General features: G+C 51.4%; 1 protein-coding gene across 1 annotated transcript in view; it reads left to right on the plus strand.

The window, feature by feature from the left end:
* BAZ1B (bromodomain adjacent to zinc finger domain 1B) overlaps positions 1-21,888 on the plus strand; it is a 30,407-nt gene extending 8,519 nt beyond the window's left edge. The window contains exons 5-19 of the mRNA XM_082201126.1: positions 737-858; positions 1,085-1,282; positions 2,081-3,740; positions 4,537-4,675; positions 5,840-6,000; positions 6,597-6,708; positions 9,452-9,550; positions 10,340-10,514; positions 11,084-11,272; positions 13,448-13,595; positions 13,993-14,140; positions 14,533-14,654; positions 17,162-17,316; positions 18,671-18,774; positions 20,051-21,888. Of these exons, the coding sequence (XP_082057252.1) occupies positions 737-858; positions 1,085-1,282; positions 2,081-3,740; positions 4,537-4,675; positions 5,840-6,000; positions 6,597-6,708; positions 9,452-9,550; positions 10,340-10,514; positions 11,084-11,272; positions 13,448-13,595; positions 13,993-14,140; positions 14,533-14,654; positions 17,162-17,316; positions 18,671-18,774; positions 20,051-20,420 (3,902 nt within the window). The 3' untranslated portion in view covers positions 20,421-21,888. The remainder of the gene's footprint in view (positions 1-736; positions 859-1,084; positions 1,283-2,080; positions 3,741-4,536; positions 4,676-5,839; positions 6,001-6,596; positions 6,709-9,451; positions 9,551-10,339; positions 10,515-11,083; positions 11,273-13,447; positions 13,596-13,992; positions 14,141-14,532; positions 14,655-17,161; positions 17,317-18,670; positions 18,775-20,050) is intronic.
* The last annotated feature ends 2,056 nt before the right edge of the window (positions 21,889-23,944 follow it).

The raw sequence follows: 23,944 nt of genomic DNA on the forward strand, positions 1-23,944 counted from the left end.
ACTGGCCCTGTGCTGCAGCCTTTTTTAATGAGCGTGTCTGAAGGGTGTTGCCTTTGGTCTTGCCACTTCTGTATTAATAATCCACTTGATTGCCCTTTGGGTCAGATAAATGGAGCATTCCGTGGAAAAAGGCAGTCATAGTTGTGGTCGTGGCTTAAATATGGTATGCAGTTAGATCCTTTGTGTAGCGTTTCATGGGAAGTAGTTCCATTGGCTGGTGTTTTATGCCCATGCTTTCTCCAGCAGCTTCTCCTATAGATTCTAGTTAATGTGCTTTGCTGTAGGAAGTTTTTACAAACAAATAAGGTGCATTGTGTGGTTGGACAGCGGAAACATTTCAGGTATGCTGTTCGCAAGCAGGGAAACTTATAGACGGAAGCCAACTAACTTGTCACGTTCTTTGATTAAGTCTCAGTGTACTAACTGAGCATACTTAAGGGTTTGCAAGCAGCAACAAACAACAGTGGTATCTGTAGATGCTTCCAGTGGTATCTGTAGATGCAGGATGCGGAGTTGTGGATGGACCTGTGGTTTGATCCTGCAGAGGGCACTCAGTATTAATCCCCCTTTAGAAACTTCCCTGCCTGCTCCTTTGGTATTGGATGGTGTGTGTTTATTCCTTGGCCATCTGTGCTTTTGTTGCCCCTCAGTACTGCATTTCAGATTAGTCAACCTAGGCCTTTTGGGGCATGTTGTGCTGCTAACACATTCCCCCCCCCCCCCATCTCTTATGCAGGTGACCGGGCGCGTCGATCTCCTCGGAAGCTTCCTACTTCTCTGAAGAAGGAAGAAAAAAAATGGGTCCCTCCAAAGTTCTTACCGCACAAGTATGATGTCAAGCTGCAAAATGAAGACAAGGTGAGGGAGTGAGAGATAATTAAGGGTCCTTGACTGCCCGTTGGTGGTGGTGAGGAGGAGGAGGCGTGGCTGGTTAAGGTATCAGCACTGCTGTGAGGTCAGGAGCAATTAAAAGTAACTGTTTCTATTTTAAACAGTGGTACTTAAGTACAGTTGCAGGCTGTGGGCTGACTGCCACAAGCTGAGGAATAGAAGAGTCTAAAGGCTTGTTTCTTTGTCTCCCTAGATCATTAGCAATGTGCCAGCAGACAGCTTAATTCGCACAGAGCGGCCGCCAAACAAGGAGATTCTGCGCTACTTCATTCGCCACAATGCACTCCGGGCTGGAACAGGAGAAAATGCTCCTTGGGTGGTCGAGGATGAGTTGGTGAAGAAATATTCACTTCCCAGCAAGTTCAGTGACTTCTTGCTTGACCCATATAAAGTGAGAAATAAGGCAAGATCTGTCTTGGGTTGTGGGTTGGGAAAAGGACAGGAGTCTCTGTTGATGCATAATGGTGACTTTTGGGGGAGGCAGTGTTAGCAAGGGTGAATCTTAGCTCTACAGCAAGCCCTTGCCAGTCATCAGGTGCCAAAGGGATGGTTCTGGTGTGGCTCAGACTTCACCCTCCGTTGCCTTCCATGTGGTCTGCCTGCACTGGAGACACCAAGCTGGCCTGCCTCCATCTCTGCAGTGTGCCTTCCCTTCCCTGTGACTGCCGTGTGCAGATGTCTTCCAAGGAGGAGTGCATTTGGGACTCCAGATCCACCTCTTTTGTACTTCTGCAAACCTCAAGGTTTCCCCAACCATCCTTATGCCTCCCTCACGCCAGGTTTTGCAGTCAAGATGGCTACAATATGTGCTTAAAACCATGGAGTGTGCATTGTGTCTCATATGTTTTGCAGCTGGGTGACTACTGTAATCCTAGAGCACGTTTTTGGCTAGGTGGGATATGTAGAACAATATATGTTGCCTGCAACATGCTCCAGGTGACATTGAGGGATGCTGTTGACTGCACGGTGGAAAGGGCAGTTTCTCTAGAAATGTATGTGGTTGTCCCTTTCTGCATTGCTAGCATTCAGAAGCACTTGAGGCTCCAAAGCAGCCTCAAAAGTTCTGTTGACTTTCAAGCAGCACATTGAAACAGATCCCCAGTTAGATTTTCCAACCTATCCCTTTCCTCCCTTGTGTTTCTTTTCCTGCCAAGACTAAAATTTACCTTCGCTTCTTCTTCAATTCCAGTACCTGACGCTCAATCCCTCGACCAAGAGAAAGAGCACATCATCCCCTGATCGGAAGCCTTCCAAAAAGCCTAAATTGGATGGCTCTGCTCCAGGTCAGGGGCTAAGCCCCTCTCTGTGGTGCAGTGTGCACTTGAAGAAGTCTATTATGGGCTCTCCGCTGAAAGTCAAGAACTCCAAGATCCCCACGGAGGAGCTGGAGGAGGTGATGAAGATGATGTCTGCTGGGAAGCTTGGCAACTTCAACAAGAAACGACAGAGGAATAAGAAGCTGCTGAATGGGCAGAAGGCTACTGGGAAGTCCCGCTCCCCCAGGAAGGACTCCAAGATGAAAATGAAGCAGATGACACTGCTGGACATGACGACCAAGGGCACCCCCAAGGTGTCGCGAGCGCCTCGGGGCTCAGGAGGAAGCCCCAGGTCCTCTGGCAAACCCAAGCACCTCCCACCTGCAGCTCTCCACCTCATTGCCTACTACAGAGAGAACAAGGACCGTGAGGACAGGAAGAGTGCCCTCTCCTGCATCATATCCAAAACTGCTCGCCTGCTCTCCAGCGAGGATCGTGCCCGCCTTCCCGAGGAGCTGCGTGGGATTGTGCAGAAGCGCTTTGAGCTCCTTGAGCACCGGAAGAACTGGGCCTCCATGACTGAGGATCAGCGGAAGGAATACTTGAAGAAGAAGCGGGAGAAGTTGAAGGAGAAGCTGAAGGAGAGAGCCAGGGAGCGGCGGGTGAAGGAGATGATAGAAAAGTTGGAGAAGCAGAAGCGCTACGAGGACCAGGACATCAAAGGGAACAACCTGCCCACCTTCAGGCTTGTGGACACTCCTGAGGGGCTCCCTAACACCCTCTTTGGGGATGTGGCCATGGTGGTGGAGTTCCTCAGCTGCTATTCAGGGCTGCTGCTGCCAGACGCTCAGTACCCCATCACGGCCGTCTCCCTCATGGAAGCCCTGTGTGCTGAGAAGGGGGGCTTCCTATACTTGAACAGGATCCTGGTCATTCTCCTGCAGACCCTGCTGCAGGATGAGATTGCGGAGGACTACCGTGAGCTGGGCATGAAGCTTTCGGAGATCCCCCTCACCCTGCACTCTGTTTCTGAGCTAGTCCGCCTGTGCCTGCGCAAGTCGGATGTGCAGGAGGAGAGTGAGGCCTCAGAGAACACGGAGGAGAACAAGGATCTGGCTGCCTTTGAGGACAACGAGGTGCAGGATGAGTTCCTGGAAAAGCTCGAGACCTCAGAGTTCTTTGATCTGAGTTCTGAGGAGAAGCTGCAGATCCTTGCTGCCCTCTGCCACCGGATCCTGATGACCTACTCTGTGCAGGACCACGTGGAGTCCAAGCAGCAGATGTCAGCTGAGCTGTGGAAGGAGCGACTGGCCATGCTCAAGGAGGAGAACGATAAGAAGAGGGCGGAGAAGCAAAAGCGGAAGGAGATGGTGGCCAAGAGCAAGGAGAATGGCAAGGAGGAGAGCAGCTATACAGGGAAGGGGGAGAAGAAGAAAGGAGAGGCTGTGGCAGCAGTGGCAACAGAGAAAGGGGTGAAGATGGAGCCACGGGTGGAGTTGGAAGCGGAAGACATGATCAGCGCCGTCAAGAGCAGGAGGCTACTGGCCATGCAGGCCAAGAAAGAGAAGGAGCAGCAGGAGATGCAGATGAGAGGTAATGGTGATTCAAGGCCCAGAAATGCCACTGTGGAAAGAGAAGAGAGGCTGTAAGCTCCTGTTCCTGCTGAACCTCTGATTCCAACCTCTGCAGTGGAACCCCTAGGGAAGAGGTTGGGTGGGTGGGTGGAGTTTGTGGAGAGGGATTCCCACTGCTGCTCAACCTTGGTGGAGGCTTGTGCTCCACTGATGTCACAGCAGGCAAATCTGAGCTATCTGTGTAGGTCTTCACCAGAAGCATTTTGTTCATAAAGGCCCCCTGGGCCAGGAATTCCCAGGTTTGGTTGTTGCTGTCATGCCCATCCTGCCCCTTAAAGCCTCCAGTCCTGACACCCAAGCACTGTCAACATTTGCATAGTGACTGCCCTTTGCTCAGTCCCCTTTTAAGTGTGGGTTGGTGGTGGTAAGTCGCCTGGGGGCTGTTCACCTGCTCAGTATCTGAACGTTTGATGTCTGTAGCTGAAGGTGTACCTGTGTTCCATGGGACGCTGTGGTGCACTGGAACTGGATAGTTTGGAAGTTCTGACCAGCTCTCAGAGCCCCAGCCCCATTCATTTTCAATTGGCAGGTGTTCCATCTGTGAACCAACCCTAGGTTTGGTTGCTTTTCTCCACCCCCCATACAAAAGTGTGTGTGAATGCTTCCCTGATTGAAACAATGTGTGCTTCCTGATTGGCTCTTAATTGAAGGAAGAGATAGAGCCCTCTTATGAGAGAGCAAGTTAGTTTCTCACCAAACTTTAAAGGTGCAAGAGCTCACACGGCTGGGTTTTCTTCCTTTTTCTTCCCCACCAGTGAAGCTTGAAAGAGAAGCAGAAGAGGAGAGAATCCGCAAGCACAAAGCTGCAGCTGAAAAGGCCTTCCAGGACGGCATTGCCAAAGCCAAGCTGGTCATGCGCAGGACACCTATTGGCACAGACCGTAATCACAACAGGTAAGGGTGAGGAATGGAGAATCTGGCTGTGTTGCAGTTGGGAAGCTGCCCGGATGGACCATTTGGCAGAGAGTGGGGTGGGAAGCCTGAGCCCCTCTAGTTGTTGCTGGACTTCCAACTCCCGGCAGCTAGCCTGCTCCAGTGATCAGGAATGATGATGAGAGCCACGAACTCAACCACATTTGGAGGGCTGCAGGGGTGAGCCCATCCCCGGGGGGAGGTAAGAAATGCAAGTTCTGAAGTACAAAACTCACTACACAAGAGCCCTGGAGGCAGAGAGCACATGGGGATCGATGATGGTTAGTCCGTGGTTAGCCAATGTGGGGCCCTCCATATGTTGCTGGAGTCCCAACTCCCACCATTCCTCAGCATTGACCATGGGTAGCTGGGGCCAATGGGAGTTGGGATCCAGCCACATCTGGGGGACCACTCCTCTGATTGGCAGCAGCTCTCCAGGGTTTCTTTAGTCAGATCATCATAGGAACACAGGAAACTGCCTCATATCAAGTCAGAGAATTGCTCCATCTAGCTCAGTATTGTCTAAGCTGACTGGCAGTAATGGCTCTTGAGCTTTTGGTGGGATGGGTCTCTTCCAGCCCATGTGGAGATGACAGGAATTGAACCAGTGATCTTGAGCATGCAAAGCAGTTGCACTTTTAACTGAGCTACATGGACCTTCTCTGTAGTCGAAGGAGGAGGCTTTTCTTCCCTTTGCTTCTGCTCGTTTCCCTCCTGCTGCTGCTTGAGACACCCATGTCTCTGCTTTGCAGCCTGCTCACTGCTTGCTCTGTAACTTCAGCTGGGTTCCTCCTGACAGCAAGTTGCTGCCCTTCCTGCATCTTGGTCCTATAAGGCAGTGTTCCCCAACCTTGGGCCTCCAGCTGTTTTTGGACTACAATTCCCATCATCCTTGACCACTGGTCTTGCTAGTGAGGGATGATGGGAGTTGTAGTCCAAAAACAGCTGGAGGCCCAAGGTTGGGGAACACTGCTATAAGGCACCCTCCTAAAGACTGTTATTAGTCATCACAAGTGCTGTACTGCCAACATTCTGCAGCCTATGCTTTTTCCTCAGTGACCTGGGTGTTTCTTGGCAAAGCTGCTCATCTCATAATACCTGGTGCCTCTCTCACACAAAGATCTGGCATCTTTCTGGTCTCTCTAGGTATTGGCTGTTCTCTGATGAAGTTCCCGGGCTGTTCATAGAGAAAGGCTGGGTACATGATGGCATCGACTATAACTTCATGCCTCCTCACAAGGAGGAGGAGGACGATGAGGAGGAAGAGGAGGAGGAGGAGGAAGAGGACGATGAATACCACCAACAAGGCAAGGCTGACCATTCTCACAGGTTCTTGGTGAAGTTGCTGGATGTATTGGAGTTGACCCATTAAAATTAATGAACATGGCTAAGTTAGGACCATTAGTTTCAGTGGGTCTACTCAGAATAAAACAGATGAATATCACTTGCTATATTTGAGAGTATGAGTTGCTGAATTTCTCAGCAAGAAAAAAACCCCGAAGCAAGTTAATCATTAAGCAGCCCTTAATCAGAAATTGTCCTCCGTGGCCTGTGAAACAGCTGCCTCCATTTGGTGGGGAAGCAGGTGCTAGGGCTTCTCCAGGCCTTTGTTCACGTCACTGGAGGCCAAGCCCTGTCAGTCAACTATTCGTTTTCTTGTGCTGGACAGGTTGCTCGAAGCCATGTAACAAAGTTGTGCACTAAGCAACCATCCAGGAGCAACTGGCATGTTATTTTAAAGCAAGAGCCCACAGAGCAGCGTTCTGTAGAAGGCTTCTCTTATTTAGGGGCCTGAGTGCTCAGTTGATTTGCTTTGCCTCTGGGGTGCTCAAAGGAAGCTGTGGGCAAATGATGACGATGACAGTGGGACTCCTTGTTCACTCTGTGTGTGTGTTGCTTGCAGACACTCAGGAGAGCCTGGTGGAGGGCAGCGTCTTGAACACTCCGCAGGGCGCCCTCCTCACCCCGGAAGTCCCTGTGGAGACCACGGCGCCGAAGCAGGGACAGAACCTGTGGTGAGACTTGCTCTTGGCAATAGAGATGTGTGGGTTCTTGCCCACCTCTAAAATTGGGGATTTAGAGGTGGGGGGAGCAGGCAACAGCCGGGAGGAGAGAGACTTTCTCAGTGCTCTTCTGATTAGGAGACTCCCTTGCACATGGCATCTTCAAAGGAGGGCCAGGCAGCAGCCCTCCTGGCTTGCAGAAGTGCAACCTGGACTTTGCCAATAGGCCTGCTGCATCCCATTGCATTTGACACCACCCCCATTTGGTGAAAAGGTTCCACTATGCGTTACATTTGCTTTGATCGGTTAACTGCGGTATGCTTGAAGCTTCTCAGCTACGCAGCTGAGCCTTGGGCTAATTGGCAGAAAGGCTTCTGGAATCTGCTCTGTACAAAGTACTCAGTACTGCAGGGTACAAGATCTGTTAATTAAACTATTGTTTAAAGGTGGCTGGAGAGCTGTGTAAAATGTAGGACTCACAGCCCCACCCTTGAGGGGGTGCCAGATTGACGGCTGGGCCCCTCTCTCCAGCTGAGCTGTTCGATTTTGACATCCCATGCTGATGTGCCTCTTGACCAGCAGGGGGCAGTAATAGAAGTCCTGTTTGTGCAATGAGTCATGACCACATTCCCTAGCTTATGGTTTAGCATTTAGTCCCTCTTTTGCTTCAGGAAAAATGGCAACCCAGAACATTTAAATTTACAGCAGCTTGGTGTGAGAGTTGAATGTGGTCTTCTCTGATTGAAACATGTTTAAACGATTTGAAGACTTTGTTAGTGGTGTGAGCTGGTGAGAGACTGGGTTATGGGTGCCCACCTATGGCTTGGGGTGAGTTTTATTTTCCTTTTTTTTTTTTAAATATTTTTATTGGGTTTTCACATTTTATATAGACAAAAACAAAACACAAAACACCAAAACAAACATAAAAGACGACAAACATGTACAATTTCCTAACATCTTATTTTCTAACCCTAGTCCTTGACTTCCCCCCACCCCCACCCTTGCCTCCCTATTCCCAAATTTATGTCAGCAAGTTGGCATTTCCTTTTCCATCTTAATATTAATCCTTTTATAAAGAAAAACAAAAATAAATTTTCCCTAAGTTGGACCCCAATTCTCTTCCCTCGATTTCTCATTTTTTCTTGAATAATTTTCTTATTAACTAAACCCCCTGGTCTTGAGTGTTGTTTGAATTTAAATACTTCCCTCCCTCCCATCCCCGGTTTGCGTCCTTTCCCAAGACATGTCCAAAATAACAGTTTTTAGCCTGGGTTCCGCACGTCCGAGGCTCTCAAATCTCTTTCAGTCCCTCTCCGCCGGTTTTGTTGGTAGTCCTTTTTGTCGGTCATCGAGTCTCGAAAGAGTTCCTTCACAATCAATCCAATCAGTCCATAGTCTCTTCCCATATTTAGAAACAACTGCTGAAGAATTTCCACAAGGCCTGAGTCTTGATGATAATCAAAATCAAAGTCTATGTGGAGGTCCCAATTGTACTTCTTTATTTCAAGTTCCTGAATTCCATAAACTCCCGGGGCCTCCACTTTCGTCTTCTGTATCTTTCGTAGGCTTAAAATGGATTTAATCCAATAGTCTCCTTGCTTGTGTTCTCCAAATGTCGGCTTCTGGTTAGTATTTTCCCACTTAACTTGTTCTCTTTCTTGTTTTGTCTTCTCCTCTTCTTTGTTTATTATTTCGAATTCAGCTGTGGGTTCTTTCTCACTCAAGTCCTCATTACATTCAGCAGAACTACTTGTTTCAGAATTCAAGGTCATCAGTTGTTTACTCATAGCTGTAGTCTGCTCCTGTAAGGTTCCCACCAGTGAAAACATCCTTTCGATTTCTCTCAGTATCTTTCCACCCACAGCCATTGTAATTCCACAGAATTCCCCCTAGAGGGAATCTGGTTACTTAATGTTCTTTTCTCCAACAATCCTCTGTCCTATTATTGTTTCTTTGTTTCCAACAATTTTGATTCAATTGTAACTCCTTTTAATCCGGAGAGATCTTAAATAGCAATTTTTCCACTGTTAACAGTCCATTTGACAGCTTTGACAGCTGTCAAATTCTGCTCCTCTATACAGGCTCCAAAGCAGGTCGCTCCCGGGCCCGGGAGGGAGGGTTGTTTACAACAAAACAAAGTCTCTTCCAACACTCCACTCTCCTGCTCAAATTTGCCTTTCCAAATCTTGGAAGTTACTGTCTTTTTGAAACTCACCCTTTACAGGGTAGGCACTCCAGCTTAGCTCTTATATCGTTGCTCTGGATCGTCTGCAAGGGGGGGGTGGGGACTTCCTTTTAGCACACCCCCCGGTCGTCTCAAATTCAGAAGGTAAAATTTTTAAAGTTCAGTTCCAGGTTACTCACGGGTTCTTTTTTCAGTCCAAATATCAAGGAAGGAAGTCAGCGCTCTCCAGTTATGGCTCGCGGCTTCGCTCAGCGGCGGTAGCGATCGACTCTCAGTGCCGCGCCGTCCCCCGTATCCCCTCCGTAGCCTTTAAAAAGGCTCTTCGCGAATCAGGGGGGGCGCTTAAGGCACCCGCCGAGTCTTCAGTCCGCAGGCTTCCGCGCCTGCGGTTTTTAAGGGTCCCCGTGTCGCCGGCACGGCAAAGACCCATCCACCGCTGAGCCGATTCCCTCCGGAGCTCGGAGGGAATCCGCCATTTCCAGATCGCGCCAACCCGGAAGTCCGGGGTGAGTTTTATTTTCCTGCCTGCTGGGAGTGGCATTGAGTAAGGTGTCTGGTCTCCTCTTCCAGGTTTCTCTGTGACAGCCAGAAGGAGCTGGATGAGTTGCTGGCCGCCTTGCACTCACAGGGGATAAGAGAAAGCCAGCTGAAGGAGCGACTGCAGAAGAGGTGAGGCCTCACGGACTGTTTTTTGAGTATTGTGGAGGAGTGACCCTGGATGCTGGTCAGGCAAGGGAGGGAGATGAAGTTGGCATTTGATGCCAGAATCGTTTCAGGGGCTGGGAAGAGCAGTGTGGAGGAGTGGGGTGGTTTCTTTTTGAAGCCATCAGGTCACCTCTGTGTTCTTTTTTGCGGCTTTTCTCCTTACGCAATGATCCTTTTCTTGGGGTTTGGGATTTACAAGAGCACAAATCTTTCACATCTTGGACAAATGTTTGTGGATGGATAAAATTACTGAGTGGGTTTGCTGGTGTTGCTGCAAGTGTAGACTTTTAGGCACCTTAGTGCTTTTAACAAACATTGTACGAAACAATGCAATTGCAGCACTACATGAGTGATCCTTTATGGGCCATTGTATACTTCTGGACAAGACTGTGGAAGTATTTAAAAATTCTTTTAGGCACCAGCATTAAATCAACCCCTAAATTTCTGAGCATCAGTGTAAACCACTGGTAAACCAGTGCTTTGGCCCAACGAGTTCACACTGCTGATTCAGAATGGCAAATAAGCATTCTCATGCTTGGAGTGTGTGTCAAAATACAAACCATCAGGTTATAGAGCTGGATAGTTCTGAAACCCTCATAAGGTAGCAGAGCATCGTCTATGTCTGAGGACCCTTGCTTAGGCTAGATAACTCTTCTGTAGAACTCGGAAGGTAACAGAGCATCTCCAAAGGCCCCACCTCGTGAGAGAGACAGTCAGCTATACATAATGACCATATATTGTCTCCTCTCCCAGATATCAGGACATCACTCATTCCATTCACTTGGCTCGGAAGCAGAACCCAGGCCTGAAGTCTTGTGATGGCAACCAGGAACTGTTGAACTTCCTGCGCAGTGACCTCATCGAAGTGGCCACCCGGCTGCAGAAGGGAGGCCTGGGATACATCAGCGAGGCAGAGTTTGAAGCCAAGGTGAGCACCAGCATTGCAAGAGGTGCATGGCTTAACAGTAATCAATCACCCAGGCAGGGCTTTTGAGCTTGGAAGCAGCTGTCAAGTGTAGTTTTGCTGGCACTGGGCCTTGGCTTCCGGGCATCCCTTTGGGTGGGCCACATAGCAACAACATTGGGAGACTTGCTTTGAATTGGGGCAGTGGTGAAGGATCCGCCTTCTAGGAGCTGGGGAATATTCCTGGTCCCTGAAACAGATGCACATTAATTGTCGCTGACCACGGGGTAGGCAGACTTTTGAGTTTGTAGCAGAGTTGAAGCCCTGATGAACCTCGGGAGCTGCTTACTGATACACTCAGACAAAACAGTGCAGTGTGCCACTGGCTGGGTTGGCTGGGGAAATGTCTGCAGGCCAGGCCAGACTTCTGAGGTCCCTGCTCTTCCAGCACAGAGAGGCTGTAGCCACGTTCTTGCCAGTTATCCCATCTCGGGAGCTCGCCTCTTAGTTGCTTGGATAAATGAGAGCTGCAAAGCCCCTCTGCACATGAGAAGGGAATCATAATAAGAATGTGTTTGTGCCGTTTTGATCAGGTTTGCACACTGGAGAGCCTGAAGGATTTCGGGGAGTGTGTGGTTGCCCTCCAGGCCAGCGTTATTAAGAAGTTCCTGCAAGGCTTCATGGCCCCCAAGCAGAAGAAGAGGAAACATCAAGGCGGGGAGGATGCTATTGCCAAGGCAGAGGAGGTGGATGAAGAGAAGAGGGTGGCGGAAGAAGCCAAGGTCTGGATCAGGAATAGATAAAGTCGGAGGGAGGGAGGATGGGAGGATGGGCAGAGAAGCTTGGGCAGCTGGCATGAAACTGTTGCTTCTCCTGCAGGTGGATGGGAATAGGGGTGAAGGGATGAGGGCAAAGGCCTTTGCTTCCTTGCCAGAATTATGGCAGGGAAGATGCTTTCTCCCCTGTCAAACCAAACAAAGAGGAAGAAGCAGCTGCTGCCAGTTGAGCCTTCTGGAAGAACAAAACTGACTCCAATTCCTGAACATCTTACCTTGAAATAAATTGGGGGTGGGACTTGCTTCCAAGTAGGCTTGATGAGTGTTGAGCTGCAAAGGGGCTAATTCTCTGTTCTGAACGGAGAGACTTTCCATGAGGATCACTCACCAATTTCAGATATCAGAATGGGGAATGAAAGACCTTTTACAGCTTGTCTTTCACGTCCCCTGGGCTGTTCTCACTCTCCCAAAAGTCTCTGCATTGCCAGCAGCTGTTTTTCTTTGGCTCTGTGGCTCCTGTGAGCTGCCTGGCCCACCTTCTATCTGTTTCTCATCCTCCCTATTGGGCCATTGGTGGTAACAGACAGTATCTAGATGACCAGTGGAAACACTGTGTGGATAGAGGCCAGGCCAACGGGTCAGAAGGGCAAACTGCAGCCTACCAGGCTCTTGGGTGGCCATTTGGCCCCAAGGCTGCCCTCTTCCATGTCCTGGTTCCTGGACAACAGGTGATGGATGGCCTTGAATTGGCCTCATTTTGAGACAGACACTTCTGTCCCCTTGGCCATAAATGCCCCACCTTTATGGCTGACAGATCCCAGTGTTGGTGTGTCTTGTAACTCTTTGTGTTTTGTTTGATGCTTACTGTCTGCTGCCCAAGGTAGATTGCTGGGCATTGCAAAAGGTTCTCATTTGACAAGACAGGCAAGGGCAGTTAGTGCTACTGGGGAAGGCCCCTCTGGGCCTCCCGTGTGCCCTTTGGCCCTTCAGCGGTGGGCATTTCTCTGCCTTTTTCTTCCCTTTTGTATTACCAACTGGGAGCAGATGCCTTTGGTTGGGGTAGTGAGTCACCTGAGGCAGAAGCCCTCCCTCCCCCACCCCAGTTTTATAGTGCCTGGGAAGCCACACTGGAAGCTTGATGCTTTCTCCAGTGCCTGGATCTGCTGCAGGTTTATCTTGGCCCATCATCTTAGCAGCCGAACTCTGGGAGGAGCTTCTTGGAAAGCTGATGTGTCTGAGAAGGCCCTGGGCACATTCCGGGGGGAAAACAGACAGGCTGATCAAGCTCCCAGCCTTCCCCAACGCCTTGGCTGCTGCCTCTTGCTCCAGGTACTGAACCTGGGAGCCATGAGGAGGGAATTCTAAACTGGGGCGAGCGAGTCACTGTTTTTTTAGGTGTCCCATTCACACTGCACTTCCTCTGATTCAGTGGGAGGGGAATGTGCAACTCTGCAGAAATCCAGGTTTTGCTTGGCTCCTGAACTGCTGTTAGCAGCAGAGCTCAGCCATTCCCCTTGAAGCTCGACTGCCCTGACTAGGAGTAAGCAAACTGATGCTGTGAGCTTTCCCACTGCTGGTGCAGGAAAGTAGGGCTGGGGGGTGAGCACAATGGTTGTGGACAAGCACACCCCCGCCCCGGTTTATCTGGCTCTTGATAGCTTCTGTCACAAAGGTAAGTGTCCTGGCTGAGTGGAGCTTGGGCTAGAACCTGACGTGCCTGCACAGTTCTGACCCCTGAAGACATTCCAGACATGAGGACTTCTGCCTAGGGGCTGGGGGCTGCTGCCACCACTTGCCCACTAGGCATCACCTCTGGGCTTGTCCAGGGCACCATTACTCAGAGGTGCCACTAGAGGGCAGGCCAGGCCAGGCTCTTCTCGGGCTCCAGGCCCTGAACTTTGCCTCTCCAGCTGTCCCTGCAATTAACAGCTAAAGTTCTCGGCTGTTTGTTTTTCCTTGATGGACAAGGATTTGGTTTGGATTTCAAAGTCAAGAATGCAGCCCCCAGTTTCAGGCTGGCTGTGTGGGATATGTTGAGCAAGGCTTGTGGGCCTCTGAGCTGGCGGTTGGGCAGGGGGTGGGGGTGGAGGAGAGGAATGTGTGCTGTCGCCTGAATGGCAGCTGCCAAGAGCCCCAGGGAAGGGCCGAGAATGCCTCTTGAGCTGCCTCCTCTGCCCCCAGGTGGCTTCCGCCCTGGAGAAGTGGAAGCTGGCCATCCGTGAAGCGCAGACCTTCTCGCGCATGCATGTGCTGCTGGGCATGCTGGACGCCTGCATCAAGTGGGACATGTCGGCCGAGAATGCCAGGTGCAAAGTCTGCCGCAAGAAAGGTGCGTGTGCCAGGCCTGGGGGCCTCCAGGGCTTGAGGTAGAGGGAATCATGCTGGGGTTGCAATGAGCAATTGCCCTCCCAGAGAGTTGGAGAGATGTGGTCAGTGCTTCCTCTTTTATGACATTGGGGGGGGGCTTCCTCCCAAAGGCTGTTGTAGCCACAGCATCATGCTGGCTTTTGATATCCCCTCCGCTCCCAAATGGGGGGGGGCAGTGAGGGCCCCTTGCAACAACAATCCCTTTCAGAGCAAGCATTTGGATCCTGCCATCCCCCCAGGGCCAATGCTTGCCCTTCACAGGTGTGAGCCCAACAATTTCAGTGGGCCTACTCTGACTGGTCTCCTACCTGAGCTTCATTTCCCTCCCTTGATCATTCTGTCTTTCTACTCTCTGCTAGGTGAAGATGACAAGCTCATTTTATGTGACGAGTGCAACAAGGCCTTCCATCTCTTCTGCCTGAGGCCGGCGCTCTATGAGATCCCCGAAGGCGAGTGGCAGTGCCCGGCTTGCCAGCCTTCTGTTGCCAGGCGCAGCTCCCGGGGCAGGTGAGGTTTCTTCTGCTGGTTAGGAAGGGGCAGCTGGCCTCAGTGTGGGCTTTGCTCCTCTCTTAAGGTCATGGTAAAGCATCCCTGGAAGTTGGGATGAATGGGCTGGCCACATCTATCCAGGCCAGGCCTTTTTCCTGCTAGCCCTAGGTGGGAAAGCTGAATGCAATTCCAAAAGACATGTGCGTGTTCCCCAGTTTAGGAGAATTGGATTCCGAGGCTGCTTTTGGCTTGGGCTGCTGGCAAGCAAGCAAAACCCACCTCAAGCTGACATGGCACAGCAAGGGAAAACAAGGTGGCCCCTTGCAGGACAGGGCTGCTGAGGCCTCTGGTCTACCACAGCCTTTGAGGAAGCAAACTCCTGATTCTAGTGTGTTGAACCTTCCCTGTAGAAACTATGCTGAAGACTCTGTGGAAGAGGAGAGTGATGCTGGGGAGGAGGAAACCGATGAAGAAGACGACGATGAAGGGGAAGAGGAAGAGGAGGAAGACTATGAGGTGGCTGGATTAAAACGTACGTACTTTTTCTCTCCCCCACAAGTGGGCAAACCTTCAGCCGGTGGAGAGTGAAGGGATCCTGTGTTGCCACAGAAGGGCAAAAATGTCCTCTTCCTAAATCTGGCATGACCGGCGGGCAATTCTGGGCTAAGGAGCTGCTTGCCTATGCCACCTGTGCAGGCATCAACAGCCTTATTGGTGAGGGGGTGTTTTCTGGCTAATCACTGGATTGCTTGAGGCAGGACCACTAGCCAAACTGGACTTTGCCATGCACTGGAAGGAGGTCTGTCCTGGGTTTCCCACTCAGTCCCATTCCTGAAATTGCAAGGCCCTCTTTCTTGTCGCACACAGCAATGCTTCACTTGGAGCGGTGAGGTGGAGGTAGAGACAGGGGTCTGAATTCAAACTGTGCAGTCAGAGTGGCTAAGGGAGCAAGGCTGAAATTTCTGGAAGCAGGTGGATGCGATCAGCATTGTTAAAAAGTGCCATTATGTTTTTAATCGGAGCAGCCTTTGGTGGTGGAAATGTTTGAGGGCTGCAACCTGCATCCCAACATTCTTGGGCTTGGGGATTTTCCAGACTGTGTAATACTGTACAGAAGCAATTGAGATGTCACTGACGTGCAGGCCTGCCCTTTGACTGGAGCAGAAATGCTATGACAGGCTCACGCAGGCTTCTGAAATGCCAGCAGCGGATGATTTCACATGCCCTGGATTGCCGCAGAGGTGTTTCAGCAAGAGGACTGCCCCAGGCAATTTCCCCTTGCTGTGTTGTCCGAAGTTGCCATATTTCCATCTATACCAAGGCTTGGCTATTAGCACATATGTCAGAAAGCTGACTTAGGCAGAACCAAATGATTGTGTTGGACTTCAGAGCTTCAGCAACGGTGAATGTATTGCACTTCTCCTTTAATACCTCGTAGCTGACGATTCAGCTCCTAACACACATCCTGCCCATTACTTTGCTTAGAAGCCAGTTTATTCATTCAGTTAGTGGAGCTGGGGTGGGGGTAGGTGGTGTGTGTGAATGTTCCCTCTTGATTAGAGAACTGAGGTGTGTGGGAAAGCCTTGGGCCTGGGAGAGGGTTGAGCAGAGAGCTCTTCTCTTTTGCTGGCTTTGTAGGTCCAGTGAGTCTCTTTCCACAGAAGACTATTGAAACGTGCACTTCCCCTCACAACTACCTGTTGTCTGGGGAACTCCTTGCCCCTTGATTCTGTTGCATGTGTAAACTGGCCACAAGTCTTGGATGGGTTCAGGTAACCATGTTAATGGAATGGTTATTATAATCAACTGGCCATCTGGTCTCTCTCTCTTAGGAAATTTCCATGACACCTGGTAACCCAGCGGCATGAAAGTCCTTTTTGTTGGGTCAGTTCTCTCTTAGTCTCTCTCCTAGTCTCTCTCTACTAGTCTCTCTCTCTCTCTCTCTCTCTCTCCCCCTCCCCCCTCCCTTCTCATCAAATCCACTTAGGGCTGTAGCCAAATTAAGCTTTCCTCAGAGTGGACCCGTTTAAATCAATGGCGCTACATTATCTATGTCCTTTGTGCAATCTGAATCACATGAGGGAAGCTGCCCACTGAGCAGGCTGCTACGGGGTGAGGTTTTGCTGATGTGGCCTCGTGTATTGTAAGCGTGCCTACAGGCGGAACTTGTCCAGGCTCCTTCCTGCCTAGGCCCAAGCGGGTCGCTGTCACTAAAAATAAAGCCTTAAGCCCCGGCCCCAGCTTGACGAGGCGTTTAATCAGGGGAAGGTCACTGTGGAGAAATCTCCCCTTTCGGCAGCGTTCCGCTTAATCCTGGGCGCGGTGTTGATCCTGAAGGCTCTCCTGAGGAATGTTGGACTGCCGGGCATTTAGCTCTGACTATGCTCTCGACGCAAGGGAGAGCCAGCTCAGGAGCCATTTGCCTTGTGGCGGCCTGTCTGGTGGTTGTTTGGCTCCCAAGGAAGGCCAGCGCTCCTTCCGTTGCACTGGGGTCTCCTTGTTCCTGCTGGCAGGAATCGCTGCACACCCAGCGCCTGCACAAGCTGCCTGCCCTTGTGGCTTAGGAGGTGCCTTAGCTCACCAGGACAGCCACTTGCTGGTGCCTGGGATGGTGCTTAGTGCAACCCGTCATGTTTTTCTCGGGACATCTAAAACTGGCACTTGACTTGCTGGGAGAAGCTGGTGTTGGGGCTTCTGCACTCTCTACTCTGTCAGCTGCCTTTAAGACCATCGCTGTGCCCCACCTACCTTACATGAGGTCTCCCAGCTTTAGCCTTGTGTGCCTTCAGGGCAAGACCCTGGGAAGGAAGGAAGGCAAAGAGCAAGAAGTTTAGTCTTGTGCAGAATGGTGGCAGGGGCAGAATGGGGGATCCCCTCACATAAGTGGGAAATCAAGGAAGAGCTGCAGATGGGTTAGCGAGGAGTTTGGAGTCCATCATGAGTAATGTGCGGGTGGGGGATGCAACACCGTTTCCTTGCTGCCACTTGGGCTCCCACCCCCCAACGACTAACTCCTTGACTGCCCTCTTTGTCTTACAGTGAGGCCCAGGAAAGCAGCCAAGGGGAAGCAAGGAGGCCCAGCGGCAGACCCTCCGAGGCGGAGCCGGCACCAAGGGAAGAAAAGGGCCCTGCACGGCACTCGAAGTTCCCGGCAGCGGCCGGCTCCTGTCAGCGAAGCAGACATGGATGAGCTGGTAAGAGCCACGCCCCCCCACGCCCCCAGGTGACAGGTGCCTCCATGCATCTCCCCTTGCCAAGAGGCTTCTCCCTCAGTATTGTCCAGAAAGGTCTCAGGCTGGGCGGTGCAAGTATGCCAGGCATCCCTCCATCTCTCCCTTCTCCTGATGAGCAGGAAGCTTGTTAAAGGCTCTGAAATAGCCGCCAGCGCTGCAGGAGCAGCCGTGTGTCTCTGGTGAGAGGCGGGGGAGGGACGGGGAGCATGGTGGGTTGTTGGCATTCCTGCAATGCAAAGCACTTGCGTCCCTTCCGATATCTCCCTGAGGAGGACATTTGTTGCCCAGGTTGCCTGTCCCTGAGCATAATTCAGCCAGCTTGCATTTCGCTTGACGTTTCAAAGAAGATTGGAGGCTTTCATTCTCTCCCTCCCACCCCCCTTGGTAGTGTCTTGAGTGGCTGCTACTGCCTGCCTGCCTTTGTGGATTGTCCCTGTATCCGTTAGTGGCCACTTCTAGGGAGCGTGTTGCAGAGTGCAGCTTATGGGCTCACGTGGGTCGTGCTGCTCTCTTGGCCTCCTTCCAACCTCAGATCTCGAAGGAGCAACACTCTCTCCACCTAGGACAGTTCATCCACTGGTTCTCCAATGGCCAGGCTTTGCTTTCGCTGCCAGCTGCTTCCTCTTCCGTTTGGCTAGCCCTGCATTGGCCCTGCTTGCCCCTCCAGTTCCTTGTGTGTGGAGGGCTGACCTTGGACCTTGCTCTCCTCGCTCCAGCGCAGCAGGGCACTCAGCTGCTCTTTGGCATCCCAAAGCTGGCCACCGGGTTCCTTCCACAGCCTGCTGCATCTCCTCGTGCTGCAGGCTGTGTGCTGCTGGGCGGGTCACGGTTTCCCTCCTCACTGATCCCTTGGCTGCTTTTGAAGCTCTTTGAAGACGCCTGCTGCCCCCTGGGGAGGAGTGGGGCTGCCTGGAAAGCGATCCGGCTGGCTCTCCTCTGGGCAGGGCTCCTGAAATCCAAGCTGGCGGCTTGTAGGGGTGGGGGGCACGTTCCTTGGCTGCCCCATCAAAGCTCTGGCAGCCGCCCCGTTTGTTTGGGGCTTTATTGCTGGTGGGCCTTGGAAGTCCTGAGTGTCGCTTTGTACCATGATCTTGGCTGTCCCTGCCCACCTGCTCTCCCTTGGGAGGCTTTGCTGAGCTGCTCCTCCCCACAGGCGCACCTGCTCTTCCCAGTTGGGGCCGCTTGGCGTGTGCCCTACAGCATGTGCTGGCCCCCTTGGCTTCCAGGGGTGTGTGCTGGGCTAGATGGGGAGGGGGGTAGGTTTATTCTGGTCAGCCTCAGGGGAGCTCTCTCACCTCTTCCTGTCTTCTCCCAGATGTACCCAACAAAGAAGATATCTCGCCGGCAGAACCTGGAGCTGCAGAAATGCGAAGAAATCCTCAACAAGCTTGTCAAGTATCGCTTCAGCTGGCCTTTCAGGTGAGGCCCCAGGAGGGAAAGGCCCCTTGCTGAGCCCCGCACAGAACCTGCCCCACATCCTGCCAGGCTCCCGCTCTGCCCCCTTGAATCTGTGTTCCGGCTGTTTCACTTGGAGTCACTCTGGAAGGGCCCTCCTGGCATCCATTCCTTCCATTCAGGAGGGTGGGGTTGACTGATGCACAGTGACATGGCACCTTCTGGGTTAGGGACACAGTGTGTCCAACACTGGGGTTAGTACCTAGCCCTTGTGGCTGTGAACACTTGGCAGCCTTCCTTCACAAACTTGCCTAGTTCTCTCTTAAAGCTGCCCAAGTTGCTGGCTATTGCTGTGTCTTATGACAGTGATAAGTAGCGCTGCTTAAACAACGTGCTGTGTGAAGTCCTTTCTTTTGTCTGTCCAAATCTCCAAGCATTCAGCTCTGTTGGATGGCCCCGCTGAGCTCCAGTATTGCATGAGTAGGAGAAAAACTCTTCACACTGTACATAATTTTATATACCTCCAGCCTTTCTAAACCAAAAAGTTCCAAAGGCTGGAGCCTTTCTTCATAGGGGAATTGCTGCATCCCCTTTACCAGTTTGGTTACTGATTTTTGGACCTTTACATGCACTATCGGTAAGGCAGGTAAAGGTCCAAAAACCAGCAACCAAACGGGTGAGGCAACCAGAACGGTCCACAATATAAAAAGTCCAGTTGCAACCCTCAGCTTGTACAGTGGCCTTGTGATATGGCCAATTGTATTTTCAGTTCCTTTCTTAATGATCCCCAAAATGGAATTCACTTTTTCCACACTCCACTGGGTGTGTACTGAAACACTGGAAGATACTACCTGCGCAAATTGGGTAGAAAGAATAAGTGATCACTGAGCGGGGATCATGTCAAACAGAATAACTGGTGATACAAGGGGAGTTCCTTTGTAATCCACACCCACCCCCCAAAAATTTCCTCAGCTGTGCCAACCCTTTCCGGCTTCCCCACGCCAGGAGGCTACAAATAACCAGCATTCTGTGCAGTGTTTTTTCACAGGTGCATGGAGATTCTTGACTTTTTCAAAAGAAGAATTAGGCTCATGGCCTAGTGGTGGGGGACGGGAGAGGAGAGGGTTCCTTTCTGTGCCTCTTGTGCCTTGATGGGGACTTCTTCAGGGAGTGTTAGTCTCTGACCACTTGGACAGTAGAAACAGGGAGGAGTGGCTGGCGAGGGTCAGGCCAAGGCAGCCTTTGGGCTGATGCAAGTGCTGCCCTAGCTGCCCACTAACCCCATGGCCTTCCTTGGCAGGGAGCCGGTGACCACTGAGGAGGCGGAGGATTACTTTGAGGTGATCAGCAGCCCCATGGACTTCCAGACCATGCAAAGCAAGTGCTCGTGCGGCAGCTACCGCTCGGTGCAGGATTTCCTTTCCGACATCAAGCAGGTTTTCGCCAACGCAGAGCAGTACAACCAGAATGGCAGCCATGTCCTCTCTTGCCTGGAGAAGACGGAACAGTGCTTGATTGACATGATGCACAAACACCTCCCTGGCCACATGTACTCGCGACGGAAACACAAGCGGCCTCTGGCCCCACCCAGCCAGGGACTGGAGGAGGCGGATGGGGACAGCGACCCCGAGGCACTGGAGTACTCGAGGGGGCGGAAGAGGAAGAAATGAAGGGCCGCCCCCCCCCTCCACGTTCCGGACGGGATGCGGTTGGAGCCGGCTTTGCGCAGGCTGCAGCGAAGGGAGCTGGGAGGCGGCAGGGGCCACCTGGCTTTCCCTCAGCTCGCTCTAGCTTAATTCTCAGCAACTTCCTGAAAGCATTTGATCAGCCCTCGACGGGGAAAGATGGCTTAGTAATTCCTCAGCAGCAGCACAGGCAATTCTTGCAGGTTTTTAGAAGGCGGGAGGGCCAGGGGGATAAGTGGAGGAGGTCCCCTCTAGCCTGGGCACAGCAGGGGGTGGGACGAGGGTCTCCTGAACCACAATGGTCACCTTCCTCTCCTCTGCGGTCCTGGCAGCCAGGGACAGGTCCAGGCTGCCACGCTCCACTTCGGGTGCCCAACCCCATAGGCTGACGGATTGTCTTTCTTGACCAGCCCCCTTGAGCAGAAGAAGAAGCCGCCTTGGAGGGCAGGCAAGCACTTACTTTTCCAGAGTGACTCCCCCTTTTTTTCACCAGCATCTCTGTGCAGACCAGCTTTGGGGGTGCTTGTCTCTCCCCAGCCTCCTTATTTTGGATGCAGCAGAGGGAAAGTTGCTCTCCCCACCCTCCGGCCTCCCCTGCCCCAGGAGCAGAGTGTGATAAATCCTGCAGAGTTTGGCAGGAGGAACGCTGGTTCTTTGACTTTCAATCTTTATTTTTTTCTCTAGTTAAGATTCTTGTTTCCAGCAGTGACCTTGTACAAAACGCCGTGTAAGATACAGTCGTCTTTGCTCTGACATGTACTGTACAGTTTATATGAGGATGTGTTTGCTTTATATTCCTTCCTCCTGGCCCCCTCTATAAACCACTTGTTTTTTCTTAGATAAAGTAGCTGGGAGTTGGCCCAGGGAACCCATTGGGGTTGTACACTTCGTAGCTTCGTTCTTCCCTCTTTTCCTAGCCATACCCCATCCAGCCTGCCTCGTTCGTCTCCCCTTTCCTGATGTTGGAGTCTGGATTGGGTCAAAGGAGGGTCTCCTTTGCACAATAATCACCCAGGTGGAGAGGCAGCTCTTTTCTGCCTTGGCCACTTCACAGTCTTCTGTTTTGACTTTCCTCCATTTCAAGCAGCCTTTATTTCCCCACAACCTTTGAATTCAAGGCTGTGGGATTGCAAACAAGGAATTCTCGCTCTCCTAGAAACGGGCCCTCCCTGGACGCCTTTTGCTTCTCCTGGGGCACTGGAGGATGTGGTGCTGAGGACTCCAGCCTGGGCTCTAGCACTGACAGACACACCTCTGGCGTCACTTGCAACCTGCCTACTTTCTCCCCTTCAGTTTTTGTTCTATCAAGCCCTACCAACCCCATCCCTTTCCAACCTCTACGCGATGAAACATTTTTGGACTACATTTTTTTAAAGAAAAGGTTGTTTGTTGGGGGAGGGGGGAATTCTGCTAAGGGCTGTACTTGTAATAAATTGGAAATATAAAAGCAAAACTTGTTTTTCTTCCTGTCTGTATTTACTGGTCTTTCTAGAGTCTGAGAAACTAAGTGAAATGAAATTTGTAGCCTGGCTTGAGAGGGTAGGGTGGTGGTGTCTTTACTCCAGCATCTCTTGATGAAGCCTGTGGCCTTTGCCTGCCTTCTCTTCTTCCTTGGCTGAGATGGTTCTAAGGAAATGTTCTGCCTTGGGGATGGGGAACCTGTTGTGTTCCCAACTCCCAGCAGTCAGGAATGAGGAGAGCTGTGAATCCTACAACAGCTGGTAGGGCCCCAATTAGCTACCCCTCTTCTAGCTGCAATGAAGGGCTTTTGTGCAAACCCAGCTTTCTCAAACCAGGAGCCTGGAGAGGGGCTCTCAATGGCAAAGCATAGACATGTGGCATTGGAAGGGTCACCTAGTTAAGGCAGCAATCACAACTAAATAATCCCTGGCAGATGGCCATCCAACCAGCGTGGAGCTTTGCTCGTTGGTCCCTGCGCCACAGGGCTGCCTGCTGCATCAAGGAGCTGCCTTTGGGTGGGCTACTGTTAAAGTTTGCATACAAAAGCACACAGTGAACAGCTGTGTCCACAAATAGGTTGATTCAGAAGCATTGACTTAAGGCAGAAAGAAGCTGTGCCTCCCACCCATCCCTTCACCACCTTGTCTTCACCCAGACAGGAGACCACCAGGTCTTCCAGAAGCACCACTTCCAGGAATTGCCAGTGCAGCCCAGGATCCACCACCCAGGACAGCTCCAAGAGAAGTTAGGGTGCCACTCTGGTGAAGAATTAAGCATGATAGGTGAGGTGAGCAGCATTGGTGGAGCCTCTCATGATAGCGGGCGGGGGGGGGGTGTAAGAGAGAAGCCACTTGGTGCTAGCCCCATTTCTAGGTAGCACAGACAGCTCCATCCCATTTTCATAATCCTGCCCTCCAGGAAGCCTGAGTTCCCCAGAGGTGGGAGGGAAAGCCCCTGAAAGCTCCTCTGGTGGAAGCAAACAGTCTCCATGCGCAAACCATCTTCTCTCCAGGCTCAGATATCCAGCTGCTTTCAGGGGGCTGAGAGAGGGAGGCGGGCGGAAAGAGAGCTTGTGCTTGCGGCTGCCAGAGTACAAATAGGCCATTTATGAGGGCCAATTGCAGAGGGATTGTAGACCACCCCTGCTTGGCTCCACATGTACACACCCCTCTTCTGCCTGGGCTGAGATACAAGTATAGAATTGGTGCCTTCACTTCTGTCGGGATTACTTGGTATGAAATGAGGGACCTGGTTCTTGGCATTGTGCTTAAATGCCTTCAGTGTAAACTCTAGAGACCAGCAGCCTTGTAGGGTTGAGATGTATCAGCTGTACAGCTTGAGCATCTGACCCTCAACCCCATAACAGGGCGCTCTGTACTTTGCAAGGCTTGGCTTGTGCCGTGCCTGAGCGCAGGAGCTGATGCCCAAGATCTGACCCACCATTATACTGACTGGATTGCCCAGCCTCAGCCTCAAACCACTTCACAGCCGACCTGAAAACAACTCTCCACTTATATCACCAGCTGCCTGTAAATACATGAAGCTCTTTAAACACTGGAAAAGTTACATCTTCAAATGCTAAACATGATATTTAAAGAATCTGCCAGACCACAGTCCTTTTTTAAAAAAATGGTTTATTCAATTAATTTCTTGCTCATTACCAATTAGCATCACTCCCTCATGGGGGCACGTGGCCCAGAGAAGGTAGCTGCCTATCTTGTTTGCAGCCTGGCTTCTTCACGTGAGCCACCTTGCTTTTGGGTTAATCTAATCTTTGAAGCTGTCACGGGTGTTTGAATAAAGATCTTGGCATGCCCATTAAAACATTAAAGCGATGTGATGTTTCTGTGTTTTCTGGGCTAGAAGGAACTTAGTGGTTTTAGTCTAGGGAAGCCAGACCCCCTGTGGGAAAAGTCCTCTGATTGCTTGGGGTCTATGGGATCAAGGCACTGCGGTCAAGTTGTGAAATCTGGCTCTTGAGGGGCTTGGGTTCAGTTCCTGCCTCTCCCATAGCCGTATATAACTTCGTTTCTGCAAAACGGGGAAAG

This window comes from Podarcis vaucheri, assembly GCF_965113315.1.
Source record: "Podarcis vaucheri genome assembly, chromosome: 15".
Lineage (NCBI taxonomy): Eukaryota > Metazoa > Chordata > Lepidosauria > Squamata > Lacertidae > Podarcis > Podarcis vaucheri.